The 27,860-nt window shown below is 37.0% G+C and overlaps 2 protein-coding genes across 7 annotated transcripts in view; one reads left to right on the top strand and one right to left on the bottom strand.

Annotated features, from left to right (window-relative positions):
• Window positions 1–4,337, bottom strand: part of FBXO40 (F-box protein 40) — a 33,290-nt gene extending 28,953 nt beyond the window's left edge. The window contains exons 1-2 of the mRNA XM_026713350.2: window positions 4,214–4,337; window positions 2,564–2,676 (exon numbers count right to left, since the gene is read on the bottom strand). The gene's annotated coding sequence lies outside the window, so the exon portion shown is untranslated. The remainder of the gene's footprint in view (window positions 1–2,563; window positions 2,677–4,213) is intronic.
• A 50-nt stretch (window positions 4,338–4,387) lies between these two features.
• KPNA1 (karyopherin subunit alpha 1) overlaps window positions 4,388–27,860 on the top strand; it is a 39,557-nt gene continuing 16,084 nt past the window's right edge. For 2 of the 6 annotated variants that reach the window (XM_087926220.1, XM_087926215.1), the window contains exons 1-6: window positions 4,388–4,494; window positions 10,153–10,273; window positions 10,607–10,740; window positions 15,189–15,296; window positions 18,164–18,263; window positions 25,534–25,628. In XM_087926220.1, coding sequence (XP_087782346.1) covers window positions 10,612–10,740; window positions 15,189–15,296; window positions 18,164–18,263; window positions 25,534–25,628 — 432 coding nt within the window. In that variant the 5' untranslated portion in view covers window positions 4,388–4,494; window positions 10,153–10,273; window positions 10,607–10,611. Of the gene's footprint in view, window positions 4,517–10,152; window positions 10,274–10,606; window positions 10,741–15,188; window positions 15,297–18,163; window positions 18,264–25,533; window positions 25,629–27,860 lie in introns of all 6 variants that reach the window. The other 4 variants (XM_087926218.1, XM_026713275.2, XM_087926217.1 and 1 more) reach the window with 3 other exon arrangements.

Genomic DNA, 27,860 nt, shown 5'->3' with positions numbered 1-27,860 from the left:
GCCCCACAGAGAACTTGTCTCAGTGTTTTAGCCTCAACTAGTTTTAAGGCTGCAGGAACTAATTGTCCTCCACCAAGGTAAAAGAAAGTGTTTTGATAGCCTTTGAAGACCTAATAGCTGATTGCATTGTATGGTTCAGATGTGCCTTCCAAATACCTTTCTTATGGAAAACCATCCCAAGGTACTTGAATGTCTTCATCCCTGGCATACTCCACTTTGTGCACTTATTGAGCCAGATAAAGTCCCTTGTGGGTTACACCTTACTTTTAAGGTGGAGTTAGAATATAGTTTTTATATGGGATAGAGGAGGGGTTTATCAATAGCAGTACTTTTTAGTTTATTCCAGAGAGTACTTCTGGATATCGAATCAAAGGATTGTTTAAAGTCAAGGAAGGCTACAAAAAGAGAAGATTTCTTTTTATATGTATATTTTTGTACAAGGTGGTGAATACCAAACTATGATCAACTGTTGATCTCCCTTCCCTGAATCCAGCTTGTTTGTCTTTAATTATGCCTTCTGAGATTATCCAGTTTTGAAGTTTGTGGTTTAGGTGTTTAGCATACAATTTGCTAACAACATGCAGTAATCCTGTAGTTTCATGGATTGTTTTTATTGTTTGGCAACTGGTTCATATTTATGGTGGTTGCTGTGTCTTTGGGTCATGTCACCTTTTGAGATCCTCTGTTCTGACCCAAGCCTGGTTCCAAGAAAGCAAACACAAGACAAAGGCAGCAGATAAAAGGATGCTTCCAACTAATTAGCTCTGACAAGAAAGAGCCTTGCCAAGTTTTTGCAAGGCTGCCAAAAAACAACAGATAAGAAATAGTTTACAACACAAGAGTCTTCAAATACCAACTGTAATGTCCACGAGGCTGAATTTCAAAATGTCTTTGCTTCCTACAAAGAATGTTCGCTGCACAGCTCCCTTTTATCTTCTTGAAGGAGGGGCCATTACCTTGTAGCCTTACTCCCGAGTCGCCCATGCTGTTGTAGCTGCTCTTTCCTGCGAGCAATCCTGCACGCACACGCACTTGGCACAGGCTCCTCGGGAACCTCCTCATCGCTGCTGCCAGCCCCACAATCTCTGAAGGCAGCAGTCCACTCTCTAATGGTCCTGGCCCCTCATCTGAGTCCTCGCTCTCCTCAGCTGTCTGCAGCTGATGCCGGCTAACCACAACATCCTCTGACAAGCAAAGTCAATGGGGAGGTGAGATTCATTTAACAACTGCAGTGATTCACTTAATAATTGTGGCAAGAAAGTAACTAAAATGGGTCAAAGCTCACTTAGGAACTGTCTCACTTGGCAATATAAATTTTGGGCTAAATTGTGGTCATAGGTCAAGGGCAACATGTATATATTCACCAGCCTGTTTTCATGGGCAAAAGTGGCAACAGAAAGTAACATCACAAAACAAAAGGGAAACAGGGTACCTTTCCATTCTTGTTTTCATTCTATTTTTTAAAGTAATATGCAGTATATTTTAATTCCAATATAAACTCAAGCACACGAATTTGAGATATTCCATTCATAGATTTGTATTCCAGAAATGGCTTTGAAATGAGATTTCCTAGTTTGATTTTTGCAGCCTAACAGCCTATTGTTTTCCTCCACTCACACTGGATAATGCCTTACAGACTGGGAGAAGAGATCTAGCAGTTCACCCATTCCCAAGAGTAATTATATAATTATGAAGGGTTGTTGATACTAAAACTGAAACTCATGATGAACTACAGTTAGTATTGCTGGGGAGCTCTTAGTGCTTCTGCCTTTCATCCAGTATTAAAAAATAGCAAAAAAAAGTTTTAGGACCTCTGGCCCAAAGCTCAGGAATTAACAAACTTTGTAAGGAACTTGGTGTCTCTCTTGAAATTCAAGGATAGTTCTGTGCTGCCTTGCATGTAATTATAGTTTAACTATAACATTTGATTTTTAAACCAGTGAGATCAGATCTCTAGATATCAAAAGTTTACTGAAAAAGCTTTACATAGTCAAAAATAAGATAAAGCAACAAGCACAGAAAACTCAAATTAAAATTGAATTTTAATGAGTCTATGGCATGGGTGCAGGATATCTGCAGAACCATCCTTCCCCAATGGAATGGGCCCACCCCACTTGTGCTGGCAGAAGGGGCCTACTGTGTAGCTGGTGAGATCCCCTTGGAATATTTTGCTGCAGGAGGTAAGATTCCCCCCCACCCCCACAATGCGCCTTTTAGCCTTCAAGAAAATTTTTAAAACTTGGCTATGCTGTCTGGCATTGAGTTCTGAAGGAGAAGCTGTTGGGCTAGAAGTGGTTGGTGCATTAAGACAGAAAGCACGTCTTAATGTCGTGCTTGTCCACCTACCTCATGGTTTTTTAGTCAGTTTTAATTTTAATATTTTTATACTTATAATTGTCTGGATATTTAATAATAATAATATTTAATATTAACTAGATCTATATTATTAACTAGATCTATAGGATCTTGAGACTTCAAAACAGTTTTACATTGCGGAAAGGCTTGGGATAACTCATATGGAACAGCTTATCCATTCAGATCTTTCAGCATGGCATCAACTTACCAGATGTGCCAGTGGCTTGCCAAAAACCAGCCCCTGTCCTTCCTCCTGAAGTTTGGCAGACCTCTACTCCCCTGGTCTTTTGCACAGCACTGAAGACCTGGCTTTTCCAACAACTGCTGGGACAAGATGAGTGAATATCATACCAGGTTTTTCTTTAATGTGTTGGGTTATCATTTTAATATGGTTATTTTAATTTTAAATTGGAAGCTGACAAAGTTTGTTATAAGATGGGCAGCAATATAAATGTTTCAAATAAATATGAGTTTTTCAGCCAGGAACTGAATGGGAGAAGTACAGCCATATTAGTACTGAGACCACAGGATGTCAACACTCTGGTCTGTCTGGCACGCTATAGTAGCTTCATACAGTCTTTCCCGAAGATAATGCTGCAAGATTGTATTGGCATCTCAGTTCTTGTCTTCTAATGTCCCCTAGAATTCCATCTTGTTCTGATCATCACCCACTCTTACAATAACCAGTTCAGTTCTTAGCATAGGGCAGGGAAATGTGTTGTGGCTGATGCATAGTGATGATGCAGCAATATTACCATTTGGGATAAAACTGGGGGTTGTGCCTCCAGCAACCAAACAGTGTGCTTTATGGTTGAGATTTCAAGCATTGAGCATTGAACGATGTATTCTGGATTAGGTGTAAAAAAAAATGATATACCAAACACCTTGTGTGTTTATAACACAGCATGGAACTGCTTTACAGGATGTTCAGAGAGGCAACACCCCCTTCCACAAAGACACCAGAAACTGATCATTTCATCCAGTAGGTTTCATATCCAATGCTTTTATTAGTTTGTAGATTATTTTAAGATTTATCCGAAGAAGTCAATGTTGGAAAAGTACTACTAATGCCATAAAATAAAAATTCCATGTTTCTTTGTTTTTGGTATAATATGATGTTATTTGTACCAAGAGATGGCTTCTGGTGGAACCTACAAAAAATGATTGTCCATGTTTTTGTGAGAGTGAACCAAATCATTCTGTATAAAAAGATGCAATCCATAATTTCCCATGGAACCTGGGGGGAAAATCACATGAAATAAAGTTCTGTGTCAGATCTCCTGAAGAAAACTTTTATTAAGTTTCCCACAAATGATGCAGACTTCCCAATGAATCTACTACCTCTTTCCAAGATCTATTGGATAAAGTTGCAGAGGGATCATTTTAGAAAATGTGCATGTTCAGTGTTCGAGCTGCACCAAGGGTATCCAAAAAGAACACACTTTTGGATTTCCTTTTTTAAAATATCAATTCAATTCAGTTTATTACAGTCAAAGACCAGAGACCAGAACAAATAAAAACACTCAGTAAATATCAGTAAGTAAAATTCTACCATATAATAATAAATAACAATTAAAGACTATGATAAAATCCAGCTTTTTAAAATCATCGTTATGAGGAATGCTCATGGCCCATTTGCTTCCTTTTTTAAAAAAATTTCCTTGTGAATTCCTCTCTGTGGGCAACCCCGCTGGCTTTAGTTTCCCTGTCGAAGGTGCGCAAACACCAAGAAAGAAGCTGCAACCTCCTCTCATTCAGTGGCTCGCTGAGCAAAGCGATGGATGTCGGCCGGTTATACTTTCCGCCCTAGAAGCAGCTAAAGAAACGGCTCGTTCGTTACGCATCTCGCGCGTCTTACATGGGACCTTTCTTGCACCCCCACGGCAAGTCAGTACGGCAAACCTCCGCTCCGGATCTCGTCGGAAACTTAATTCTCCCCAAGCCGCTTCTGTACCTAGACTTATTTACGTACGGCGGACCGGAAGCTGCGCCAAATGGCTTGCTCAACCGCGCCTGCGCGCTGTAGCTTTTCGCACCCGGCTTCGCCTTGCGTAGAGGGAGGGGCGCCTGTGCGCGCCTTGGGCCCAAGAAGGATTTTGGTACCGTGTAGGCCGGCTCTTTAGCCGGCCGCAACCGCAGGTACTGGGGGTGCTGGTGGTAGGTGAGGTGTGCGCGCGCCTGATCCGAGGGGGCGGCCTTGCGTAAGAGAGAGCGGCCGCAGGGCTGCGTTTCGTCCAGGGCTGTGAGCAGGCCAGAGAGGAGGGGAAAGGAGTGTGCGCGGCCTTTTGATTGGGGGCGCCCGCAGGCTGAGCCTGGCGTCCCCCTAAAGGGGAGCGGACTGGAGGGGGGGAGGGGCCCCTCGAGAAGTCGGCAGGGCTGCTGCTTCTTACTCGCGGGGCGTTGAGGTGTTGACTTGCGACGCTGGAAGGTAGGGGGTTACTCGGAAGGCATGAAGTAGCTGGACATGGCCTATCTTCTCCTTCCAGGGTTTAGAATGAAAGTTCGCCTTGGCATTTCCTACCTGGGATGGTTTGATAGTTCCAGGGACTCAGCTTGGCACCTGTGGAAGATTTGGGGAGCTTTTTCCCATTGTATGAAGCTTGGTCCTTTTTTATAAAATACTGAACAGAATTTTCACACCAATCTTATTTCCTTTGGGCGGGGGGGATCAATCCCTGTCAATTGCCCCTCCGCCTCCTTGTACAAAGAAGCGAGTCTTGCCCAAATGTTTAAGAGTATGCAGATCTTTATTTTTCTGTTAATTATTATCATTAGACCCAGAGTGTAGCTGTTTCAGAGGAGACAATTAACCAAATTGTTTTTCTGAGAGATAACAGTATTGTAAGTAGTAAATCCTGTTGACTTGCACATAACTTCAGGGATTTCTGAGATACCACAAATAACCATTCTTGTGAAGTTCAGAGGTCAGTCAGTGAAATTCCATACACACGGAATTTCATATCCGTCTTTTTTCCTCATGCCTAGTTTCATTCTTTGTAGCTGTTGATTTTGGATTCTTCCAGAATCAAAATTATATAATCACTTAGCCAACCAATTAAAAAGGATTGGTATCCTGGATAGAGAAATGTTAGATATGTTGATATTAAAGATGGATTATAATCGTAGGTGAGTGTTTTGCACTCATTCTGTTACAAAGTGAATTTCACTTCCATAAAAGATCAAGTACATGGTTTAGGTATTCTCCAATTCAAAGGAGGACAGTTAAATCACTATGAGAATGATTGATATATTTTTGATCCCTCTACTAACTCTAACCCTATACTGTTTCCAAGTGAAATTCAACATATTGGTATTTACAAAATCCTAAACAGTTTACATTCAAGCTACAAGTGGTACATCTCTTTTGGTACTTATCTACTTGGATCTTAAGTTCTTCCTCAGAGTTGCTTATCCTGATTAATCAGAAGTATTCTGTTCCTTGGTATTGCTTCATAAGGAATGGTCTCCCCAAGAGGATGACTTATAATCTTTGTTATGGTACTTTGGTACCATACATTTTTCCAGTTATTCTAACAACTTTTAGCACTTTTAGATTGTTTTATTGCTTCATTTTAAAGATATAGAATGGAGAATCAGTTTATTTTAAAACATGGATTTTAAAATTATGTTAAGTTGTGATATGTTTATAAACTGACGTACATATACCAAGCATACATCAATTGTACCTGCTTGTCCTTCTCTGGCCACATGTCCCTGCATATTCTTCAGGAACCAAAAGTGGCCCTTGAGCCAGGCAAAGTTGAAGATGAGTTGTTTATCCAAATAAAGTTTAAACCACCCGATAATTTACGGCACCTGCCTATATTAAGCATATAAGAATAACTTTGACTCAGTGGATAAAAATGTGTAAAGATTATTTATTGCATGCATGCTAAGGTACTTCAAGCTCAGAGAAATATGGAATATTTTCTTTTAAAGCTACAATTCTTACATTTTCTTTGAGAATGATAATAGCATATACTGACCCCTGCCCTTATGTTCAACATAGATATGTCTATGAAATGCTACTTGGGGATAAGGGAATCAATTTCCATTTCAATATTGTACAAGCATTATGTATATATAAAGCTGAAGTATTTGTCAGAGGGCTTGTGCTATTTATTTTAGGAGCATTGCCAATGAGACATGAAGGAATTCTTCAGACTGCTGTTTTTAATTCCTGCAATATGTTTTGGGTTTAACTAGATGTTTTATTCCATCTCTCTAGCTGTAACTTTCTCTTTTTATATATCAATCTGTCTAATTCACAGTGAAATCTATTGTAAGTGACTAAATAGGTGTGATCTTAATTAAGGACTTTCTCTAAGCTTATTACTTGAACATATCATATTTTTATTTTCCCTCAACTGACATGGTTTATGTTTCTGGAATGGTAGCTCAGGGGAAGTTGTTTCTGTTTTCTTTACTGTTCTTGGTCATTATATTAAGTACTTTGATTCTGAAATGGTAGTCTCTTATGTTTCACCCCTCTACTGGAATTATTCCAAAACACACTAGTTCTGTCCATGCTTATATAAAAGTATGTAAGTGGAACTTCCTTGTAAGTAAATGGCAAATGTTTTTCTGGATGCTTCTAAAATCTTTTTAGAAGATTTGTTGAATTTCTTAAGTTCTTAATTATCTGTCTTGTCTTATGGTATTATGCAAGTACCCTGTTCTGGTAAATTTTGTTTTAAAGCAAGGCATGCAACTTTTGTGAGCTTGAGGATTTTATATCATAGGGTTGAACTCTATCAGTAGGCAGAATAGATCCATTTTTTGAGAGTTTGGAGTGAAATTGATGCTATAAGCCCCAGCAACATCTCTCCTACTTGTACCTGTCTACCGTGAGAAGTTTCATGGACAGCTCAATGAATGCTATATGGGCTGAACATTTTTGCTAGTTTAATTAATAACATTTATTTCAAAATAAAAATAATACAACAGAAAATTTTCTATTTATAGGACATCTCGGATAATGTTTAACAAAGGTTGGTTATAATTACCTTATTTGGCAATGCATTTCTGTAGTTAGATTAACTCACATGGTCTCAGCTTATCCTGTGATTGACATATTTTGGACTATTTTCCACATATTATTTACACGATTATTAATAGAAAGACTGTGTGGCATTGTGATTTAATATTGTAGAGAATTCAAGGGTACACTCTCATGGAAACTCAAGAGTTTCCTGCAACCAAGGCTACTTCCTAGGAGGGATATAAATATTAAAATAAGGAGAATTTCTCAAGTAAGATAGCTCAGGCCCATGGAGGAAAGATAGGACACAAATTTAGTAAATAAGTAAATGATCTTGCTTAGTAAGGGTGCATGTGCATCCTTGGCTGTGTTTTATAAATTTGGAATTTATCAAAGCACCAAGAATTGTGGAGTTCTTGCACAGGGGAAGTAGTCAAAATAATAAATACAATAATAGATACATATATACTAGGATTGTTGAAAGGTGTAGCTTTTCAATGTTGGAAATAGCCTCTTTTTCATTTTTTTTCTCTTTGTACAGAAGGATGAATAAGAGAATTTTCAAGCAAGTTGGCATACACTTTTGGAATTTTTCTGTTTCTGACACAATTTTCAAGGAGTTTTTTCCTTTACTTATTTACAATAATATATGTACATATTTTTCTCTTAGTTTGTTATATGTGTTACTTTTCTGAATTGTTTTTTCTTATACTACATTGTTATAAAATCACCAGATTTGATCCCAACTACCTTCTTACTGCCTGCCTCACCATGTCTTATTGTCAGTTCAACATGAAGCTTATTGTCCATTTCATCTTAGTGTCTGGATTTATATATGGCAGTGTCTTTGATTTTGTTTACAGCATTTTGATTACAGTATGTTTATGAAAATACAAAATGCCCCCAGAACTGATCATGCCCATTCCAGTAACATATTGTCATCATTCTCCAAGCACTTGGAATCATTTTCTTAAGAAATTGTGAACTGTGCCACAAAAAAGCTCCTCTTAATTGAGTCAGTTTTACCTTTGAGAGAAATTCACAGACACACGAATGCATTTTTAATTCTGTCTTTGGAAAAACAAGAAGAAGAGGAATAATAAAAGGAAGAGAACGGATGAGCCTAATTAATGAATGTTTCTAGAACTGGATGACAAGTCAGGCATTCAAATACAGGTTTATAGAGAAGACTGGCAAATTTGTAGATGAATTGAGAGGAAAGCTGGCATTTAATGCAAAAATATTTAGCTTTTGGTAGAGAATGGGTTCTTGATTGCACATTGTAAGCTTGCAGAGATATTGGGAATACATTGTTTAATATAATGCTAGAGGGAAAGGAGACAAATTTAGACTTTTCTATCAATCATGAACATATGAATGAGAAAGAGAAAGTATCTTGTGTAGAAATCAGAAAACAAAAGCAATAGCACTTAGACTTACATACCACTTAATAGCATGCAATCATTGAACCAGTTGTTATACCGGTGGAATCCCACCCCTACTTCTACCTATAGAGATAAAGAAGCCTTCAGAACAAATGTTCAAATCCTTCCAGTTGTTTACATTAGGAGTTGCTATGGGGTAGCAGTAGTTTTGGTGCCAAAGACCATTTGGACCAATATCTTTCAGAGTGCAGAGTCCAGTAACTAAAATTCTTTCCTCAGATCTTCGTTTAGCCTAAAATCAGTTTATATAGAAAGCTTATACTTTATTAAGCTACCTAATTCACAACTTCATTGCTTGAGGTTGACTGCCAAAATAGTTATTTCTAATACTTTCTGTTACTGTGGTGTAACATAGTACAAAGCTTTCCTCCATTCTCTGTTTAAAATCCACTACCTAATAAGGCAATCTGCTTAAGTGTAGGAGAGCCATAACCATTAGGGATTTTTTTTTCTAAAGTCCATAAAACATCCATTTCCTTGTAATTTAAGCCATTGTTTGTCTTCTGGAACAACCAAATGATTCAGTGTTTTTCTACACAGTAGCTTTTGAAGACTGCCAACATATCTCCCCACCATTTTCTCCAGATTAAGCATACCCAGTTTCTCCAACCCAGAACTAAGGAAAAATTTCCTGACAATGAAAACAATCAACCAGCGCAATAGGTTGCGTTCAGAAGTTGGGGGTGCTCTACCACTGGAGGCTTTTAAGAAGAGCCTGGATAGCCACTTGTCTGAAATGGTATAGGTTCTCTTGCCTGAGCAAGGGATTGGACTAGAAGACCTTCAAGGTCCCTTCCAGTTCTGTTATTCTATTAACTATATTTGATATAGTTCAGGTCTTTCCTGAACACTAATCTTTGCCTGCTTTCCTTTGGATATGCTTCTGTTTGTCAAGTTCTTCTTGCCTAGAACTATATGCAGTATTTGTAACCAATCTACAGTTGAATTGCTGAGCAAAATTGGTTTATTGATTGTATCAAGGTGAAATAAATCTTTAAGATAAGCATGAGATTAAAATAAAACAAAAAGAGCCATATCCTGTTAGAAAACTCTTTTATGTATATGTGAAATTATTACCTGGTGAACGTTTTGGACCAACATTGTCTGGAATTGTAAACTAACACTGATCAGTATTTGAGAATTACATATATAGATATGGCTGTGAAATTGAAGTAAAGCTTGAATTGAAGAATTCCTTACTTTTAGGTTACCAGCAGTAAGAATCTATTTGGGTAAGACTTTTTGGGGCTCTGGTTTTAGCTTGGTTAGATTCTCAGTGGTCAAGAAAAATTGAAGAATGAGCAATAAAAATGGGGAAAAAAACAAGTCAGAAATCTAAATCTTTGTGTCTCTTTAACATTATATCTATAGTGGCTGTAAATTAGGTGAAGGAGAAGGGAAGTTGTAGAAACTTGAAAGATATCAAGTAGCTTTAGTCCATTTATTAAAGAAAGAGGAAGAAATCACACTGATTCTTGGTTCATTTTTCCAGGTAAATTTATTCTGATTGCACCTATTTTCAGATTTGGCTTGTTCCAGTTTGCTTGCATTTTCTTCTTTTTTTTATTTTTGAGATTATGTTTAATTTGCTTGTTTTTCTTATTAAGGCAAGATAGTTGCTAAGAAATATCTCTAGTAATAATTAGACAAATGAGGCCAATTTTAAGAAGAATAAAAATAGCTTATCAAACTTTTTTTTTCTCAAACAAGATAATTCCTCTAAACCCTTTTCACTATTGATTTTAAAGAATATACACTTGAAGTAAAAACATAAAGTTATATGTCACTTGACACAGATTTCCTTTCTAATCTCTTCATTGTTTAGAAACCATGACATCTTCAGGCAAAGAGAATTTTCGACTCAAAAGTTATAAAAACAAGTCTCTGAACCCTGATGAAATGCGTCGCCGTCGGGAAGAAGAGGGCCTTCAATTGCGGAAGCAAAAACGAGAGGAGCAGGTAGAATGAAATGCTAGGAACATTGAAAATGTATATGCACATACGTACAGATACACTCATACATACGTACATATATATATACATTAAATATTTAGTGGAAAATCAAATTATCAAGGAGCAAAAGGGGAAAACAGAAGAAAAATATTCTTCCCATAAAGTAATATGTTCAAATATAATTAAAAACAGAAATGAATAAAATCCTCTCTGATTGTAAAATTTTCTAATGCTTTACGTTCCTGTATTTTAATTCTTCTAAGTCAATGGATTTCCCCAAAATTTAATTGGTTTAATGGAATTCTTAATTGATTTTAAGAAAGACATACTTTTTGGCATGTTATAAAAACATTTTATGTGTGTGTATGTGTGATTACAGTTTAGAAATCTTTAAAATTTAAACAGTAAAATTATGTAATTATTTACTAAAAGTAGTACTTGTATTTGAAATAATTTATTGGCACTGGCCATATCTATGAATTTCCTGGATGATGAAGGGCCAGTTAAGTAAAAGAAGCCAAATGTTGACTTTATCTTCAAAAATAAGAAAAAGAATGTTCCAGGAACTAAAGGCCAATCAGTTTGACTTTGATACCTAGGAAGATGCTAGTGCAGTTCATAGTGACAGGTCTGTAAACATTTGAAAAACATTCAGTGATTACTTGAAATTAGCATGGATTTCCTAAGAACATATATTATTAAGACTCATTTGATTTCAATTTCAAGGCATATGCATAGCCTTTCATGCTGTGATCTCACAGAAAATGCAGAGAATATATAGATAATAAATAAAATAATAAAAGTTGAGATAGTTAGTGCAGCATTGCTATCATTCTTATATATTAAAGGGGAATTATTTATTACTTGTATACTCCAAGTGTTAGAGCTCAGCTGTTTTTTGTACCCAACTAAGCTTGTACAATTCCTTGTTTTGAGAAAGCATTCAAATAAAATTTCTAAGGAACATTCCAAGCTCCTTGCTGTGTCTTAAATGCAGGTTTTTTTTAATCTCATGAGGCTGGCAGTATAACTATTTACACATTATTAGATACTGGGCCAAAATTTTCACATACTGCCCCTTTAAGTCTGGCACCCTGGATTCTTATTGATAAGTTTGATGTATCCTGGAATTTCCTTAAATCAGCCCTGCATGTTCAAACATGAGAATGAAGCAACAGTTTTGAGACAGTGAACTGAGGATATTGCTAGCCAATTAAACTAGCATTTCTTCCCAAAGATATTTTTTGACTAGCCTCTTCATCCTGCTAAATATTTACCAAATCAACCCTTTAGCATTTTCCGTAGCTCAATTCAATGGCCATCCCACAGCAGGGAGATAAAAGGGCGTCCCATTTGGCAAAGGCTTTGCCCATGTGACGAAAGGGCTAACAAAACTATAAAATACATTTATTACAGTGCATCTTTTAGGCTGGCACACGTTTAAAGAAATCTGGTCACTCTTATTGGCTCTATTTATAATTTTTACTTTCAAAAAGGACATGGTTCTCTTATTCAAAGTTTATCTAAATTTTGTTATGTGTTATACAAAATTTACTGCTTCCCATGTACATGTAACAAGTTTCAGATTGGAATACATTTTATTATATACTGTTCATTGAACATACTTCATATTTTTTTTCTTCCCTATTACTTAGAAACTTAAATTTCTTAAATTGTAATTATGTTCTTGTGAAATAATAAGGAAGAAGAAAATATGAGCTTTTCGATATGCTTTTGGTGTTTGGTTTCAAGTACTGGATAAAAGAGTTCTACTCATAATGTTCTTTCTAACATTACATGAATTTTCTAAGTATAATTGTGTTGCAGTAATTTAAAGAACTTTATATTTTATATGAAATAATGTAAAATATGTTGAGTATTCTGCTACTGGAAACTATTGAAATTCAGAAAATCTCTTTTGTTCTACCCCAAGGCCAAAAAAATTAGTAGTGCTTACTATTACCTACTCTCCAACTTAACAGAAAATATGTCACTGATTATTTTAAAATATGTGAAATAAATAGTTTAATTAGGAGCTGTGAGCCCCTTTCAATATGTAGCTCTGTGACTCCCAAACTAAATTAACTAAGGAAGCCAGCAACTAAGAAAGTTTGGAAACTTATGATTTAGTTGATAATCTTCTGGAAAGGTTAGTATTTCATGTTTTAAAGCTGTTGCACAGGCAACTGGATGATCCTGCTCCTCTATACTCTTACATCCCACTTAAAGTGGACTAACAAAACTGAAATTCAGAGACCACTACTTTAGGTTAAAGGATATTAGTAGCTGTGTGTCATTCTGTTATGGATGTACAGCAGAATATCTATACTCTTTCAGCTAGATCAGGGGTGTCAAACTGACGTCATCACGACAGCATCATGTGATGTATCGGGATTTTTTTCCCCTTCACTAAACTGGGCATGGGGTTGTCAGCGCATGACGCATCCGGCCCAGAGGCCGGGAGTTTGACAGCCCTGAGCTAGATAAAGATAGACATGACAGCTGAAAGTGGGGGAGGAATAGGATTTTTCAAATACATCGCACAATATTTATATTTTGCCTCAATTTATACTCTTCCACAGTATCCGAATGATATAGAAAGTCTACACATCCCTGTTAAAATGCCAGATTTTTGATATGTTAAAAAAATCAGAAAAGATAAATTACATCATCTTTTTTTCAACCTTTAATACAACATATAAGCTGTATAATTCAATTGAAAAAACAAAGTGGAATCTTTTAGGGATAAAAATAACAATTTACAATAACGTGGTTGCATAAGTGTGCACGTCCTCATAAGTGCACACTTATGGCTATATTCATACTATATGTTATAGTCACATTCATACTGATGTTAAATAGTAGTCAGTACATGCCATCAATTAAAGCGACTTTAATCAAGCTCACATAAAGTTCAGGTGTAGGATTTTTCTGGCATTTACTCAGTTGCCTCTTACAGTAAAAGTCATGGTCTGCAAAGAAGTTACAGAGCATAAAAAGGATTTTATTGTTGGAAGATATCAGTCAGAAAAACAGTACAAAAAAATTCCAAGGCATTAGATATGTCATGAAATGCAGTGAAGACGTCATCAACAGGTGGAGAAAATAGGGCACAACAGTGACATTACCAAGAACTGGACGTTCCTCCAAAACAGATGAAAAAACAAAACTGTCCGAGAGGCAGCTAAGAGGACTATAACAACATTAAAGGAGCTACGGGAAAGTTCTGGCAAATACTGGTTGTGTATTTCATGTGACAACAATCTACTGTATTCTTCATATGTCTGGGCTGTGGAGTAGGTGGCAAAACAAAAGAGTTTCTTACAGAGAAAAACAAACTTGTTGCAAAAACCTATGTCAAGTCTGACAAAAGCATGTGGGAAAATGTTATAGTCTAATGCAGGCCTGTCAAACTGGCGGCCCACAGATCAGATGCGTCATGCACAGGCCACACCCATTCTGGCTCTGCAAAGGCAAAAACGTGGCGATAGGTCATGTGACGTGATTAAATTTGACACCCAAGGTTGAACTTTCTGGCCATAATTCTAAAAAGTATGTTTGGCACAAAACAACACTGAGCATCAAACTACACCATACAGAGAAGCATGGTAGTGGCAATATTATGCTTTGGGGCTGTTTTTCTTCAGCTGGAACTGGGGCTTTAATCAAGGTGGAGGGAATTAGGAACAGTTCCAAATATCACTCAATTTTGACATAAAACCTTCAGGCCTCTGATGCTGACAGTGAAGATGAATTTCACTTTTCAACATGACAACAGCCTGAAGCATACCTCTAGGTCAACAAAATAATGGCTTCACCATAAGAAGATCAAAATTTTTGAATGATCCAGCCAGGATCCAGACTGGAATCCAATTAAAATTCTGGGGAATGACCTGAAAAGCCTAGAAGATCACCTTGAAATTTTGGCAGATTTGGAGCACTTTTGCAAGGAAGAATGGACAAAGATTCAGAAGGCAAGATGCCAGGCTCCTTCCTCAAAAGACTGCTGTCATAAAATCAAAAGTGCTTCAACAAGGTATTTGTTTAAGGTTATGCATCTTTATGTTATGCATCTTTATGTACCTTTCTTTTATATTTCCACCTAAAAGATTTCAATTTGTTTTGAATAGTACAGCTTTTATGTTATGTTAAAGCTTGAAAAAAAAAATCTGAAGTGATTTATCTTGGTCTGATTTTTTTTACATTTCAAAAATCTGACACTTTAACAGAAATGTGTAGGCTTTATATCCATTGTATATAGCTGATTGTATAATCGCCATTTTCTCCAACAGTTATATTATTTCGTGCCCCTCCTAGCATTTTTTTTTCAAACATGACTGAAGAGGTTATAGAGTCTAGGACCTTATGATTGTTTGATAAATTGTGAATTGTTTTCTCTAAATTACATACTTTTAATTTTAATATTATTTAATATCATTGCATTTCTCTTCTAGTTATTTAAACGTAGAAATGTTGCTACAGCTGATGAAGAGACAGAGGAGGAAGTTATGTCAGATGGTGGTTTCCATGAAACTCAAATGAATAACATGGAAATGACATCTGTAAGTCCATAATAAAATGCCAAATCCAGTCTGAACATCTGGCTGACTGTGTGATCAGCCATTGTAATAATTTCATTATTGATCATTTCGAAAGCTATAACGCAAAACACAGTTTTCTGGAATCAAGATATCTACTAATTCATGAACAGTCTCAAAATAAGTACAGTGAAACCTCGGGTCACGACCGTAATCCATTCCAGGACTATGGTCGCAACCTGATTTGGTTGTGCCTGGAAGCATGACCGTCTGCATGCACGGACCCAAAAAAATTTGACGCTGAAGGGGAAATCGCCACAGCAGAAAAAAATCGCCATGGTGGTTTTCGGTTTTGCTTGGTAGCCACCCGAAGATCTGTTCGCAACCAGAAGCAAAACAGAAGCAAAAATTCTGGTTGTCACCTGATTTGGTCACGACTAGAAGCGTTCACAACCCGAGGTTCCACTGTATATTTTATGCTACGTTCTTGCCTTCAGGGGAAAAACCCCAGATAAATAACAGTTGGGCTATGCACTATATATGTGTTATTGTATTTATAAGCTATTTTCAGTAGTTTTAAGCCTCTTGCAGATAAACAATCTACATGGTATTTAAGTTGCACAGTGACATAGTCATTCTGTTCTATATAGGAGAAACAAAGTCTATAGTTAAAGTATTTCTGCAGGATATTTGCAATGATGGAGGGAAAACCCTAGCCTAACACCACTTTCAAAGCTATACCTGATTATTTAAAGGGGGAATTGAACTACTGAACTTCATTCTTGCTAGCTTTTGTCCCATATCTTCTTTCAACCTGATATTGCTTCTAGCAAAATCAATAGCAGACTTTTTTACAGCCCTGATTGAATCTGAAACTTAAATAAATTGATTTTTCTTCCATTCAGCTGTGCCTGATTCTAGACAAGTCCTTGCAGTTTTTTTGGCAAGATTTTTAGAAGTGATTTGCCCTTACCTGCTTCCTAGGGCTGAGAGCTGGCTTTGTGCCTAAGGTGTAAATTGGAACTCATGGTCTCTGGGTTTGTAACCTGATGTCTTACCACTGCACCAAACTAGCACTCTCTGGAACTTAAGCAATGTATTATTTGAGTTGGGGGTATTTTTTGGCTGCCATTCTTTCCTAGCTAAGTGTTTTTGGTATTGTCTGGTTTTAATCCTATGTACAACAGAGAGTTGTAATTATGAGATGGGTGGTCATATCAATTGATATAAGAAGTAAATATAAAATAGACAGAAAATTTAGGAGAAACAATGTGTAGATTTGGAAGTAAATGCCCAGTAAGCATTCTGTAATTATTCATACCAACACTAGTTACCATTCCAGTTTCCCTCTGAAGCAGGGGTCTCCAACCTTGGCAACTTTAAACCTGGCAGATTTCAACTCCCAGCTTTGCTGGCTGGGGAATTCTGGAAGTTGAAGTCCTCCAGGCTTAAAGTTGCCAAGATTGGAAACCCTTGCTCTGAAGGATGTTTTAGTAATAAGTTTATGCTGAATCTCCATCAACACATGAGCGACATATGATGGCCTCTTAGTGCTTAGAGCTGGAAAAGGCAAACCTTATATCTCCTTCCTTTTTCAGGCAAACTTTCTTTCAGATCTGTTCTTATCAAAAAGCCAACACTTCTAACTCACCTGAAATGCATAGATTCCTTTTGTAGAACCTACATGTTCTCAAAGCCTGACTGCCAAATCATTTCAACCTGAGATTTATTTTCTCTCAGGCTTTGGTCCCTGAAAGTCTTCAGCACAAAGCCAAACAGAGCTCTTAATCTCCAAAAAATTATTTGTCTCTTAGAGGGACTTTGCAAGTTTGAAACAGATCTTTTTCAGGTCTCAAGAGACGATTTCCCATCCATCACTAATGCTACAACTGGATTTACAGCATTAAAAACTTATATTAAAAATACTTAGTCCTTTTGACTAGCTCCATCTTTTCACCTGGCCTAATGATTACAGCCTAACTTATTTAGCTACTTATAGTAAGATATTTCAGGAACTGTCTCACTACAGTTCCCATTCTTTAGGATCACAGCTGTCCTGTTAGTATTCTCTGTTAATGTTCCTGCGACAGTGCTTCAATTTGATATAACCCATTCATATTCAATAATGTATAAAATTAAATTGTCATGGCTTTGTAGAAGCTTTTGAATGTTGAGTTTTGCCACAGGTCCTTTTGTTTCATAGGTTCAGTAGGTTGTTTCCATTCTATATAGTCTGAGTTAGTCCATGTTTGGATGCCTTCAAACACCAAAGGGGAAAGAGAACTTTAGTCAACTACTATGAAGATCCTTTATAGTTTGGTGTGAACATGGTACAGGTAGTCCTCGAGTTATGACCACAGTTGAGCCCAAAATTTATTTTGCTGAGTGAGAAATTTGTTAAGTCGGTTTTGCCCCATTTTACAAATTTTCTCACAGTTGTTAAGTGAGTCATTGCATTTGTTAAGTTAGTAACATGGTTGTTAAGTGAATCTGGCTTCCCCATTGAATTTGCTTGTCAGAAGGTCACAAAAGTTGATCTCATGATCCAGGACACTGCAACCATCATAAATACATGGCAGTTGCCAATCTTCTGAATTTTAATCATGCGACCATAGGGATGCTGCAATGGTTGTGTTAAAAATGGTCATAACTCACTTTTTTCAGAGCTGTAACTTTGGTCACTAAATGAACTGTTGTAAGTCGAGGACTACCTGTATTAGGTTGTATAGGTAGTCTTTGACTTACAACTACAATTGAGCTCAACATTTTTGTTAAGTGAGTTTTGCCCGATTTTATGACCTTTCTTGCCACAGTTGTTAAATGAGTCAATTTAATTTTTTTGAATTTAGAAGCAGTGTTTTAGTTAATTTTTTTTCCATTTGGAATTGTAGAATGCAGTGATCACCTCTGACATGACTGAGATGATCTTTTCCAACAGCCCAGAGCAGCAGCTTTCAGCTACCCAAAAGTTCCGAAAACTTCTTTCAAAAGGTGAGTGCAAAAATACTAGAGAAAGTTGCTGCTCCTAGGCATGTCTTGTGAATTTCCATCAAAGTTGTCCTATTATTAGCAGTTACTACACATCAACAGGATGCCAGATAAGGAGCTGAGGAGTACCAATGCCAAAGAAACCTCCCTGGATGCTCATCAGGCTCATTCCTGTTCAACTTCCTTCCTACATTAAAAAATAATTAAAAACATTGGATCTTGAAAATGTAGAGCAAAAGTGCAACGATTTGATAATTTCTGAGAATGCCTGTGATCCCTAAATTCTCCTAGAAAAATACAAGCTGAATGGTTGCTTCCCTATATTTCAGTTTCATGTCCAGAAAATAGACAAAGGTAAATAGAGGACATAGATCATGTCTTGGTGGAGGGTAAAGATTTGTAGTTAGCATTCTGGTGCCCTGAAGCTATACAGTGAGGTGAATTCAGAATGTAATCCAGAGCATTCAGAGATGTGTGCATTGCACCTGACTCAAATAATTTAAAGCAGCTGAATTTTTTTTTTGGTCTTTTGTGGCTGGCACAGCAGGAATAGATTCTTAAGAAAAGCTACATTTAGTTAGGAATTCCTAACAGGTGTTCCATGTCCATCCCAAAATATTTTGCCTTTCACATCCTAATCACCGCATTGCTCTAGCAACTGTTTATTCCAATTCAACTATATGCCCGCTCAATAATCATTTTGCAGCTGCACTCACATTGGGTTTTCAGAATACCCGATAATACCCACCATCCCAAAGAGGTTGTAGAGGAAAGAAATTTAGAACACAGTGTAAAATAATTCATATTTTATATAACTTTGATGGATAAATATATAGAGAAACAAGTGGATGAAATGATCTTATCTAATTCTAAATAATAATATATTTTAATTTCCTGTTCCATTCATCATTCATTCATATACATGTATTCATACTTACTACACTATACTTTGGGATGATGTCATAGAAAGCACAAAGTCGGAAAATAGAGAATGACCTAGTGCATAAGCTGTCCGTAAAAGTTAAATATGTAGATTTTTCTGTAGATGAAGTCTGCTCTTCTCTTTCTCAACAAGATTAAAGTTTATTCAGTTTTATAAAACAGTGTGCATCTAGGGATCCAGTGTTTCACAGTGGAGGAAATTTTGCTTGCCTGGGTTGCTCTTCTCCACTCGACCTAAGAGGAGGATCAAAACATACAGTGTCTCTGATTTGAAAAGGTACTCGTCTTCCTAAAAGTCTTTTCCCGACCCCTCTGCAGCAGCCTCCCTTCCACAGACTATCCCAGGAGCAGCTCTTAGCTCAACAGCTGAGTCAATAGATTCCACTTGTGTCACCTCTGCAGGTGAACAGAACTCATTCAATCCCCTTGAAGAGCTGAGAGACCATGGGGTAGGAAGGGATTAAGCCTAGAGACAACGGGCAGCCAATCCCCCATCTCCCACGACCAAGTGATCGGCGTTTCATCTGGACTTCTGCCATTGGATGCACCAGGTAACCTTGGCAGACTTCTCCCCACTCAATCCTCATGGCCCATTTCCCCCAATGGCAAAGGAGACTACACTACCATACAGGGAACCTCCTCTCTGTGTAATAAGTGAGGCAACCAGCATCTTGAGGAAGAGAAAAGTTGCCACCTTGATGGGCACAGACTGCATCTATCCTTTTCAAGTGAATGCTCACCCAGCAGAGGAAGAGAAAACACTTGTTCCTTTCTTTCATTTTTCATCCTTCTATATTCTGAAGGAGTTTATCACAAAAACTCAAGGGGTAGGGCTGCTTCTTCCAGAGTAGGAGCATGTAAAATCTTTATTTGTACCTAACAGACTGAATGGGAAGAGCAACCCAGAAAAGTATTTCCCTCTATCCACTGAAGGAAAACGGATCTTCATGGAAATTGCAAGGAATTGTTTGCTTCTAGTAGATTTTGCATAGCATCTTTGCTGTTGGGTTCTTATTTTGTAAATCACTTAACACTCACAACATTTTTTGTAGTTTTCCTATATCTTCTCTCACATACCCTCACATACGCACCCTCACACACCCTTCTTATATTTATGTAATCATTTTCTTAATTCTGCAACACAAAATGAAGATCTAAATGCTACTCTTGGTCTTTATTAATACTTAAAGGCAATGTTTAATATCTGACTACTAGCATATTGAATATAACCAGTTGTTACTACTTAGTTTATCATGTTTCTTTTTTTTTAAATTATGTTCACAATTTGTCAAAACTCAAATTTCCCACCTGTTGAATTACTGTTACAATTAGAACACTTTTATAATCTGATTGAAATTTGCCTTCCTGCAACTTAAATCCATTGTTCAATTTGGATTCTGTATTTTGTATTCAAAGAATAATTTCTGCGTGAGATATTTGAACAGGGCTTTCCTATTCTCTTCTAAATATTCAGTCCTTAAGACTTGATTTTGCATAATTCCTTCAACCCACTTCACAGAACTTAGGTTTTGGTTCCTTGATCATCCTCATCACTTTTCTATGAACATGTTCCAGTTCTCTGGAATCCTGAATTCATTCTCCTGAATTCTTAAAATGTAGGCCCAGAATGAAACACAGTATTTGGGATAGTTAGACCAATGCAAAATGACTTAGAAGTTATAATTCTTTTGATCCAGAGTGAAGTTGTATTTGTCATTTTTGCAGCTACATCATCATAATTTCTCTTTCTAGTAAAGATATTAACTATCCTATCCAATTTTAAGCCATCTACAGAATGAATAAGCATTATTTATGCCTCCTACATCAAGTAATTGTTAAAAATAGCAAACAGTACGAGGGCTGTTTGTACTGATTCTTATAATTCTATGCTTAATGCATTCATCTTTATCAGTGGAGGGATTCAAACATTGTTGCCACTGGTTCGGTGGGTGTGGCTTGGTGTGTACGCTTTGTGTGCGTGCACACACTTTGCGTGCATGTGTGTACCAAATGCGCACTTTGCACAGGCGCAGAGGCGTTTGCGCAGGCGCAGAGGCATTCTAACTCGCCTCCTGCAAGCCTGCACGATCCCAGTCACTTCAGCAGTTGCCGCACAGCATTCTTCTGTGCCACACAAAGCAGCTGCGCTTCAAATTCAGCGGATAAAGATGAGTGTGGGAGCCTGGGTGGGCAGGTGGGTCCAGCAGCAGAGCCAGCAGATCAGCGGAGAGAACCGGTTTGGTCTCCGCTGCTTATTGCTCCTACCGCTCTCCAGAACCGGGTAGAACTGGTTGGATACCACCACTGATCTTTATACTCAGCATCTTTCACAAATTCTGAACTTTAGTTTTCAATAGCACTATGCTTTTTAATTGTCATATGGGCTTCTTTTTATGCCCTTCATTTTATATTCATTGGAATTATTTGTGATAATGCTTTTAGTATCTCCTTTAAAAGAAATTCTTACGTATCTTAATATTCCCATAAGAATATTCTGCCATAGGATCCTCTTGATTATTGCTCTACATTTAATAAAATCCACTTTTTGAGGTTTAAAGTATGTTTTTGACTATAGTTAAATTTAATTGACTATTAATATTTTTGTTAGAATCATGTGAAGAACAGCTGACCTTCCTTCACCCTCTGAAGGTAATTTGACACAAATCAGAAATTTGATTAGAACTATACTTGACAGAGTTTTTCTTAGTGGTTGATTTAGATGATTAAACCCCTCCCCCTCCTTTTAAAAAATATTTGCAATTTGGTTTTAGATACACTTGCAGGTCTTTTCCTTATGTGGGCAAACAGTAATTGACACCAACAATAGTAGTTTTTATTTGTTGCCCCACTTATATTAACCCAGATGTTCTCTACACTATTATTAGATTTGTTCAGTTGAATTTCTGAGTAGATGTAGAGTATTCACTATTCGTTTATTTAATATTTCCTTACCTGTTACCAAAGATACTCAAAATCAACACAAGGAAAAGTTAGACTTAAAATACAAAATAAAAAATATTGAAAACATTTCAAAATGTCACATAAAAAGATGGCATTTTACACTTCTGGTTTTTTTTTTTAAGAAAGTTTTATTGAGTTTTAACAAAGCAAATAAAACCATCTTATTTGAGTACAGCATGGTTCCAGGTTATCACATTTCCATACAGACACAATTTCATATGCATATTCATCTTATGTATTCAACTTCATATCTTATTACTCTTTTTCCAACTTCTCACTCTTTCTCCCTTTACTTCTCTTAATTTTCTTTTATGGTTATCTCATTTTCTTCTTATTCAATTGTATTTCTTTTACTTAAATTTGAATATCTTTTTATTCATTATACTTATACTTTCGTCTGTCTTGTTCACAATTTCATATGTTCTCTTCCAACATTCTTAAAAAGCAAAATTCCCCCTATGATTGCCAATCGGAGTGCAACACTTTTAAGTCTTATTGTTATTATCGTATGAAATCTCATTAAACATTAAATTTGTGCATTCTAAAATTATAACATTCAAATTTCTAATATCTATTTTATATCATGTAGATCTCATCATTCAGACTCTGCTTGGTACTTCCCCTTGAAAATTAAAAAGAAAAATTCTAAAAACATAGCAAAAACAATATATATGTATGTATGTATGGCATTCGGCTTTGTTCGGGTATTTTCCCATGTCATAGTAGTTGTGCTTTTAAAGTTGTAGCGACGTTTCAGCAGAATCTCACTTTTGAACAACCACCCGATTGACTTTAAGTCAAAACAGAAAAAGAAAAAAAAATCCAATGCCAAAAACTTTTTTTTTTAAATCACCAAATGATCCCAGAATGTTCCTTGTTTCTTTCTTTACTTTTCCTTTCCGTGGGTTACTGTACCTTTTAATAAGATTTCAGTTACAATGTATCCTCGGGAGTCTTTTCAAAATTTCACTGTTAATCCTCCTTATTTTGCCAGGTGGCACTCCATTTTTTCATTATTCCAGGTTCCACCCTTTTGCCTCCACTCTTCTCCTTTTTAGGGCCTTAAAATGACCAAAGAAAAATCTTTATTCTCCTTTTGACACTTAGATTTCAGCTTAAAGTTGCCTATTAGTGTAAAAATAGCTTAACATGAATTTCTTTCCATACCATTTGTAATTGTCAATATAAAGGTTTAAGAAAAGGGTTTTTAACCTCCTTTTCTCTCTCCTTCGCCACTTAAAAATCTTCTTTCAGAAGTATCCCTCTAAGTACTTTTAGATTCAGGGTACCTTGCTTAAATGTTCTCTGTTGTTTAGCCTGGTCCGTCCTGCTTTCCTCTTTGTCTTCCATTTCTGACCACCGCTACAACCGCCTTCGGGAGAGGGAGTTTAGACCAGCCAAGGAGGAGAGATGCGGCTCCCCTCCACTTGGCTAGCAATCTCCCCCCTCTTCACCACCTCTACAGGGTGGCTTCTGGCCTGAATGCGAAGGATCGGGGCGCTCTAGCGGCAAGCACAGATCGAAACCGCGCACGATCGTGGATTTTGGTCTGTCGGTGAAGAAACCCAAACCGGAATAGACTTACACTTCTGCTTTAAGGAGTAAAGTCAAGTCACATTTCTGAGGAAAACTGTTGAACAGGTTTAGAGGCTGCAGATAAAATCTTTATTAAAATAAAGATGCAGATATTTAGCATAAAATAGCTGGATTATTGGTAGTTACAGTTAAGTGCATTGAAAGCTAATCCAATAACATTAAATTGAAGAAAACATACACAGGAAAGAATGAAAAATATAGATCACAAATAGAATTGCTGAATTTCAGCTGCTTATCTTCTGTCTCTGTATTTGCACTATATAACAAAAACTCATTTTTGTTGCTTTCTCTTATTGAAGTAGAAATTGGGAAGCCTATTTCTTCTAGAATCACTTGTTATATCATTCCCATGTGCTGCTTTTTAAAAATTGTCCTTTTTTCCCTCTCGCTGTGAAAAAAAGAATCGTTCAGCAAACACTCCTGTTTCTAGAACCATTCAGATAGCTAAATTACAGTTTGAGACTATTGAAGTTCCAACCATACCTGGTTCTACACTTTTGCATATTTGTTGTTGTCATTAGATGGGAGGAGGGATTGTGACATTGATCAGATGGGCACGCATCTCCTCACCTGGCCTCGCATTCTTACAATGACTACTTTCAAATTCCTAGTCTTGAAGCAGGCACTTGCATGAAAAAAAATAAAATGTAAGGTTTATTAAGGAAATAACATAGTGATAAAATGGCTTCTTTCAAGTCTTTTTACAGCTTACAGTCTCTAATGTTCTTTTCTCTATTATGGAGAAAAGGCCTATCCAATAAGAACAGGCCAGAGATGGAAGAGAAAGGACATTGAACTGAGATGGAAGGGAAGGGAAGGAAGCCTGAAGAATTTCAGTTTACCCAACTGGAGGCATGTTCTTTTGAGACAGACAAACAAAATAAATATTTTAGAAAAGGAAAGAAATAAAGCACAGAGTCCCTGTCTGCATTTGTTGCCCTAGAATTGTTTGATTTCATAGGAGCAGAAAATCAATTGGTGAAAAGTTAAATTCTGTAATTTATGTTTGTCTGTATGTGAGAGAGAAATAGTTGGGATGATATATGAGTGCACAAATAGTTTAAAACCTTTTGTCAGGATTCCAGCAATCGCCCTAATTAAATCATGATTCTTGAGCCAAACTTCAAAAAGCTTCAAAGGATTTATTAGAGGCAACATACTGGCATTGCCCTGTATGGAGCCAACTCTGGCATATGTAATTTACAGTCACCTGTGCCCCCATTTCCCCCCTCTCCCCTGGATGTCTCATAAACCAGATTCTCCAATTAAGCATGTTCACAGGGTGGGTAATTAAATATATTCACGGGCAAAAGCTCTGGTAGTTTAGTTACAATCTTTTAAAGGTAAGTACATTCAATTTAAAATTGCTGCACAGCTCTTCCAGATTTCCTCCCCCCCCCCTTTTTTATGGCAACTACTAAAACAGACATAGGAATGTTTTATAAGTTGACACCTTTAACATGAATCTATGCACTTCATACTAAATTTTATCATATATTTTATAATTAAAATCAGTTAAAAGTTGGAGGTGAGTGAAACTATATGTTTATCATTTAATTAACAATTAATTATCTTAATTTTCATTTTTCCCTGCTCCCTTTTTGAGAAAATAGCATCTGGTTCAAAATATGTTTCAGTCCATATCTTAAAAGAATGATTTTGCTTTTATGATACAGACCATACTGTAGCTATTTGCCCAAATGTTAAATTGCTTCATATTCAAAGAATAACAGCGTTATTTTAATATATTTTCATTTTGTATCATCTCAAACAGAACCAAATCCTCCTATAGATGAAGTTATTAGCACACCAGGAGTTGTTGCAAGGTTTGTGGAGTTCCTGAAACGGAAGGAAAACTGCACATTACAGGTGTGATGTTTGTGTGTGCTCATTAGTTTGTAAAATGCATATTCATACATAATTTTAAAAAATCTAAACTCACTGCAGTCAAGGTACTGTATGATAACTCAAAAACTTTTATCATTAAAATTTTTATTTTTACAAAGAACATGGTTTCATTTTAGTTTATTTCCACTCAGTGAAACCATGGATGTTAGTTTTTATTTCCTATTTATTTGTTTATAAATTGTTTAAATTCCCAAATGAATGCATAAGTACAGTGGTGGTATTCTACCGCTTATGCCCAGTTATGCTGAGCCAGTAGCAGTGATAAGCAGCGGAGATCGAACTGGTTCTCCCTGTGCTGTTGGGTCCACCTGCCCTCCCGCCCTCCCATACTCACCTTATCCGCTGAATTTGAAGCGCAGCTGCTTTGCGCAGCACAAAAGAGTGGGCAGCAGCTGCTGAAGCAATCAGGATCGTGCAGGCTTGCAGGAGGTGAGTTAGAACACCTCCGCGCCTGTGCAAAGTGTGCATTTGGTGCACATGCACACATAAAGTATGCATGCACGCAAAGTGCACCCACCAAGCCACACCCACCGAACTGGTAGTAAAAATATTTGAATCTCACCATTGCATAAATATACAACTAAATGCATGTTTAATAAACTTTAATGACATTCTTGATGTGCTATGACATCTTCCCCTCTACTAGTGAGATGTTTGTGTGCAAAATCCCTTGAGTTTAAATTAAGGTGGAAGGCTACAAAAGTGGAATATGTGGGTTTGTCACGATTTGCATTGCGTTGTTTGATAGAGTTCTTTACATAAATCTGTCCAAAGGATCAGTATTAGCTTGAACTAATACTAGTTTGGTCCATGAGTCTTGTAATGTTGTTCAGGTAGTAGACTGATGACTAAGGGCTGCTGTTTACCTTCCCTGAAGCTTTTCCCTATTGTTATGAATTTCTGTCTCTCTCTCTCTTGAAAGGGTTGCAAACCTGGATGCAAATATTTCAGTATCCATAATTGGAGATATGAAAATAAAGACAAATAGTTCTGGAGAGTTCTCCCCCACCCATCCATCCCGTTTTTTTTTTTAATCGCATCCAAGATGCTCATTTTAAAATGGTGGGCTTTAAGCAGCCAAATCTTTTTCTTTCTCTTCCTTTTTATGTGGTTTCCCCATATTAATCATTTTGTATATGTGCCTTAAACCACAATTTGCATTATGGCTTGTTTATAAAAATGTAAGTTTAATGGTGCCTAAGACAAATGATCCAAATAGCGTGAACCATTCTACAAATAATTTGCCCTGTTTGTTAATGCTTTGAATGGCTTCTGAAATCCAAAACCTCATAAGAAGACTGTGCCTGCCATTCCTCAGTTTGCACATGCTCTTCTTGTGTTGCATCAGAAGGCCTCAGAAGCATTGGAAGAATGACATGCATAATTTGGAGATTGGTGTGCACAACCATCTTGCAATGCTTTGGAAGGCCTCAGAAGCTCTTTGAAGCATTGTGAGAATGGAGCGTGGTATTCAGAGAAGGGCACAAGCAGCCTCAGGAGGAAGGCTTGGCGCAGCCAACAACCACAGAGGACCAGGTTGGGCGGTACACCTTGTCAGTAGTGGGAGGAAGATGATAAAGTGCGCTGTGCATTGCACGGGTGGCTGGGGCTTTGCAGTTGCAACTTTGGGGATCAAGTGTAACTATCACTTGTTCATTGCCACTGTAACTTTGGTTGCTGAATGAATGGTCAATAAGCAAGGACTCTCAATTGTGATAGATTACTAGATAGACAGACATATAGAACTTTATTTTGGTCATTGACCAATGTATATTAGATCAGTAAAATGAACAACACAAAACTATCCCCTACTAGAACTACTAGCAACAATTTGTGGGTGAAGCTTACATATAATTAGAAAAAAATTGCTACTTTTAGAGAAATTTCTCTTGATTATTTAACAGATGATACAACTAAAAGCTGTCAGAGTGCCTAGGAAATTTAAAGAAAAGAAAGGTAATGAACTGGTGGCGAATGGCTCTGTAGAACTGGTAATACAGAAGAACATGGCTGTGGTTTCTATGGCACCCATATCATAAGGGCAATATTGAGTTTCATATGGAGTTTTCCTATATTTCCCTTCCGGGAAACTGGGGAGAATATTAAATTGAGCTAAAGATAAAACTCTCTTAAATTTGAGAACTGCTATGATATAAATAGGCTGGTTTGGACACTGAAAGGTGGTTATTTGGA

This window comes from Pseudonaja textilis, chromosome 2 (assembly GCF_049901715.1).
Source record: "Pseudonaja textilis isolate UNSWEBS1 chromosome 2, rPseTex1.2, whole genome shotgun sequence".
NCBI classification, from domain to species: Eukaryota; Metazoa; Chordata; class Lepidosauria; order Squamata; family Elapidae; genus Pseudonaja; species Pseudonaja textilis.
The sequence above is the reverse complement of the archived record's forward strand: the minus strand, read 5'-3'. Positions and strand labels throughout refer to the sequence as shown.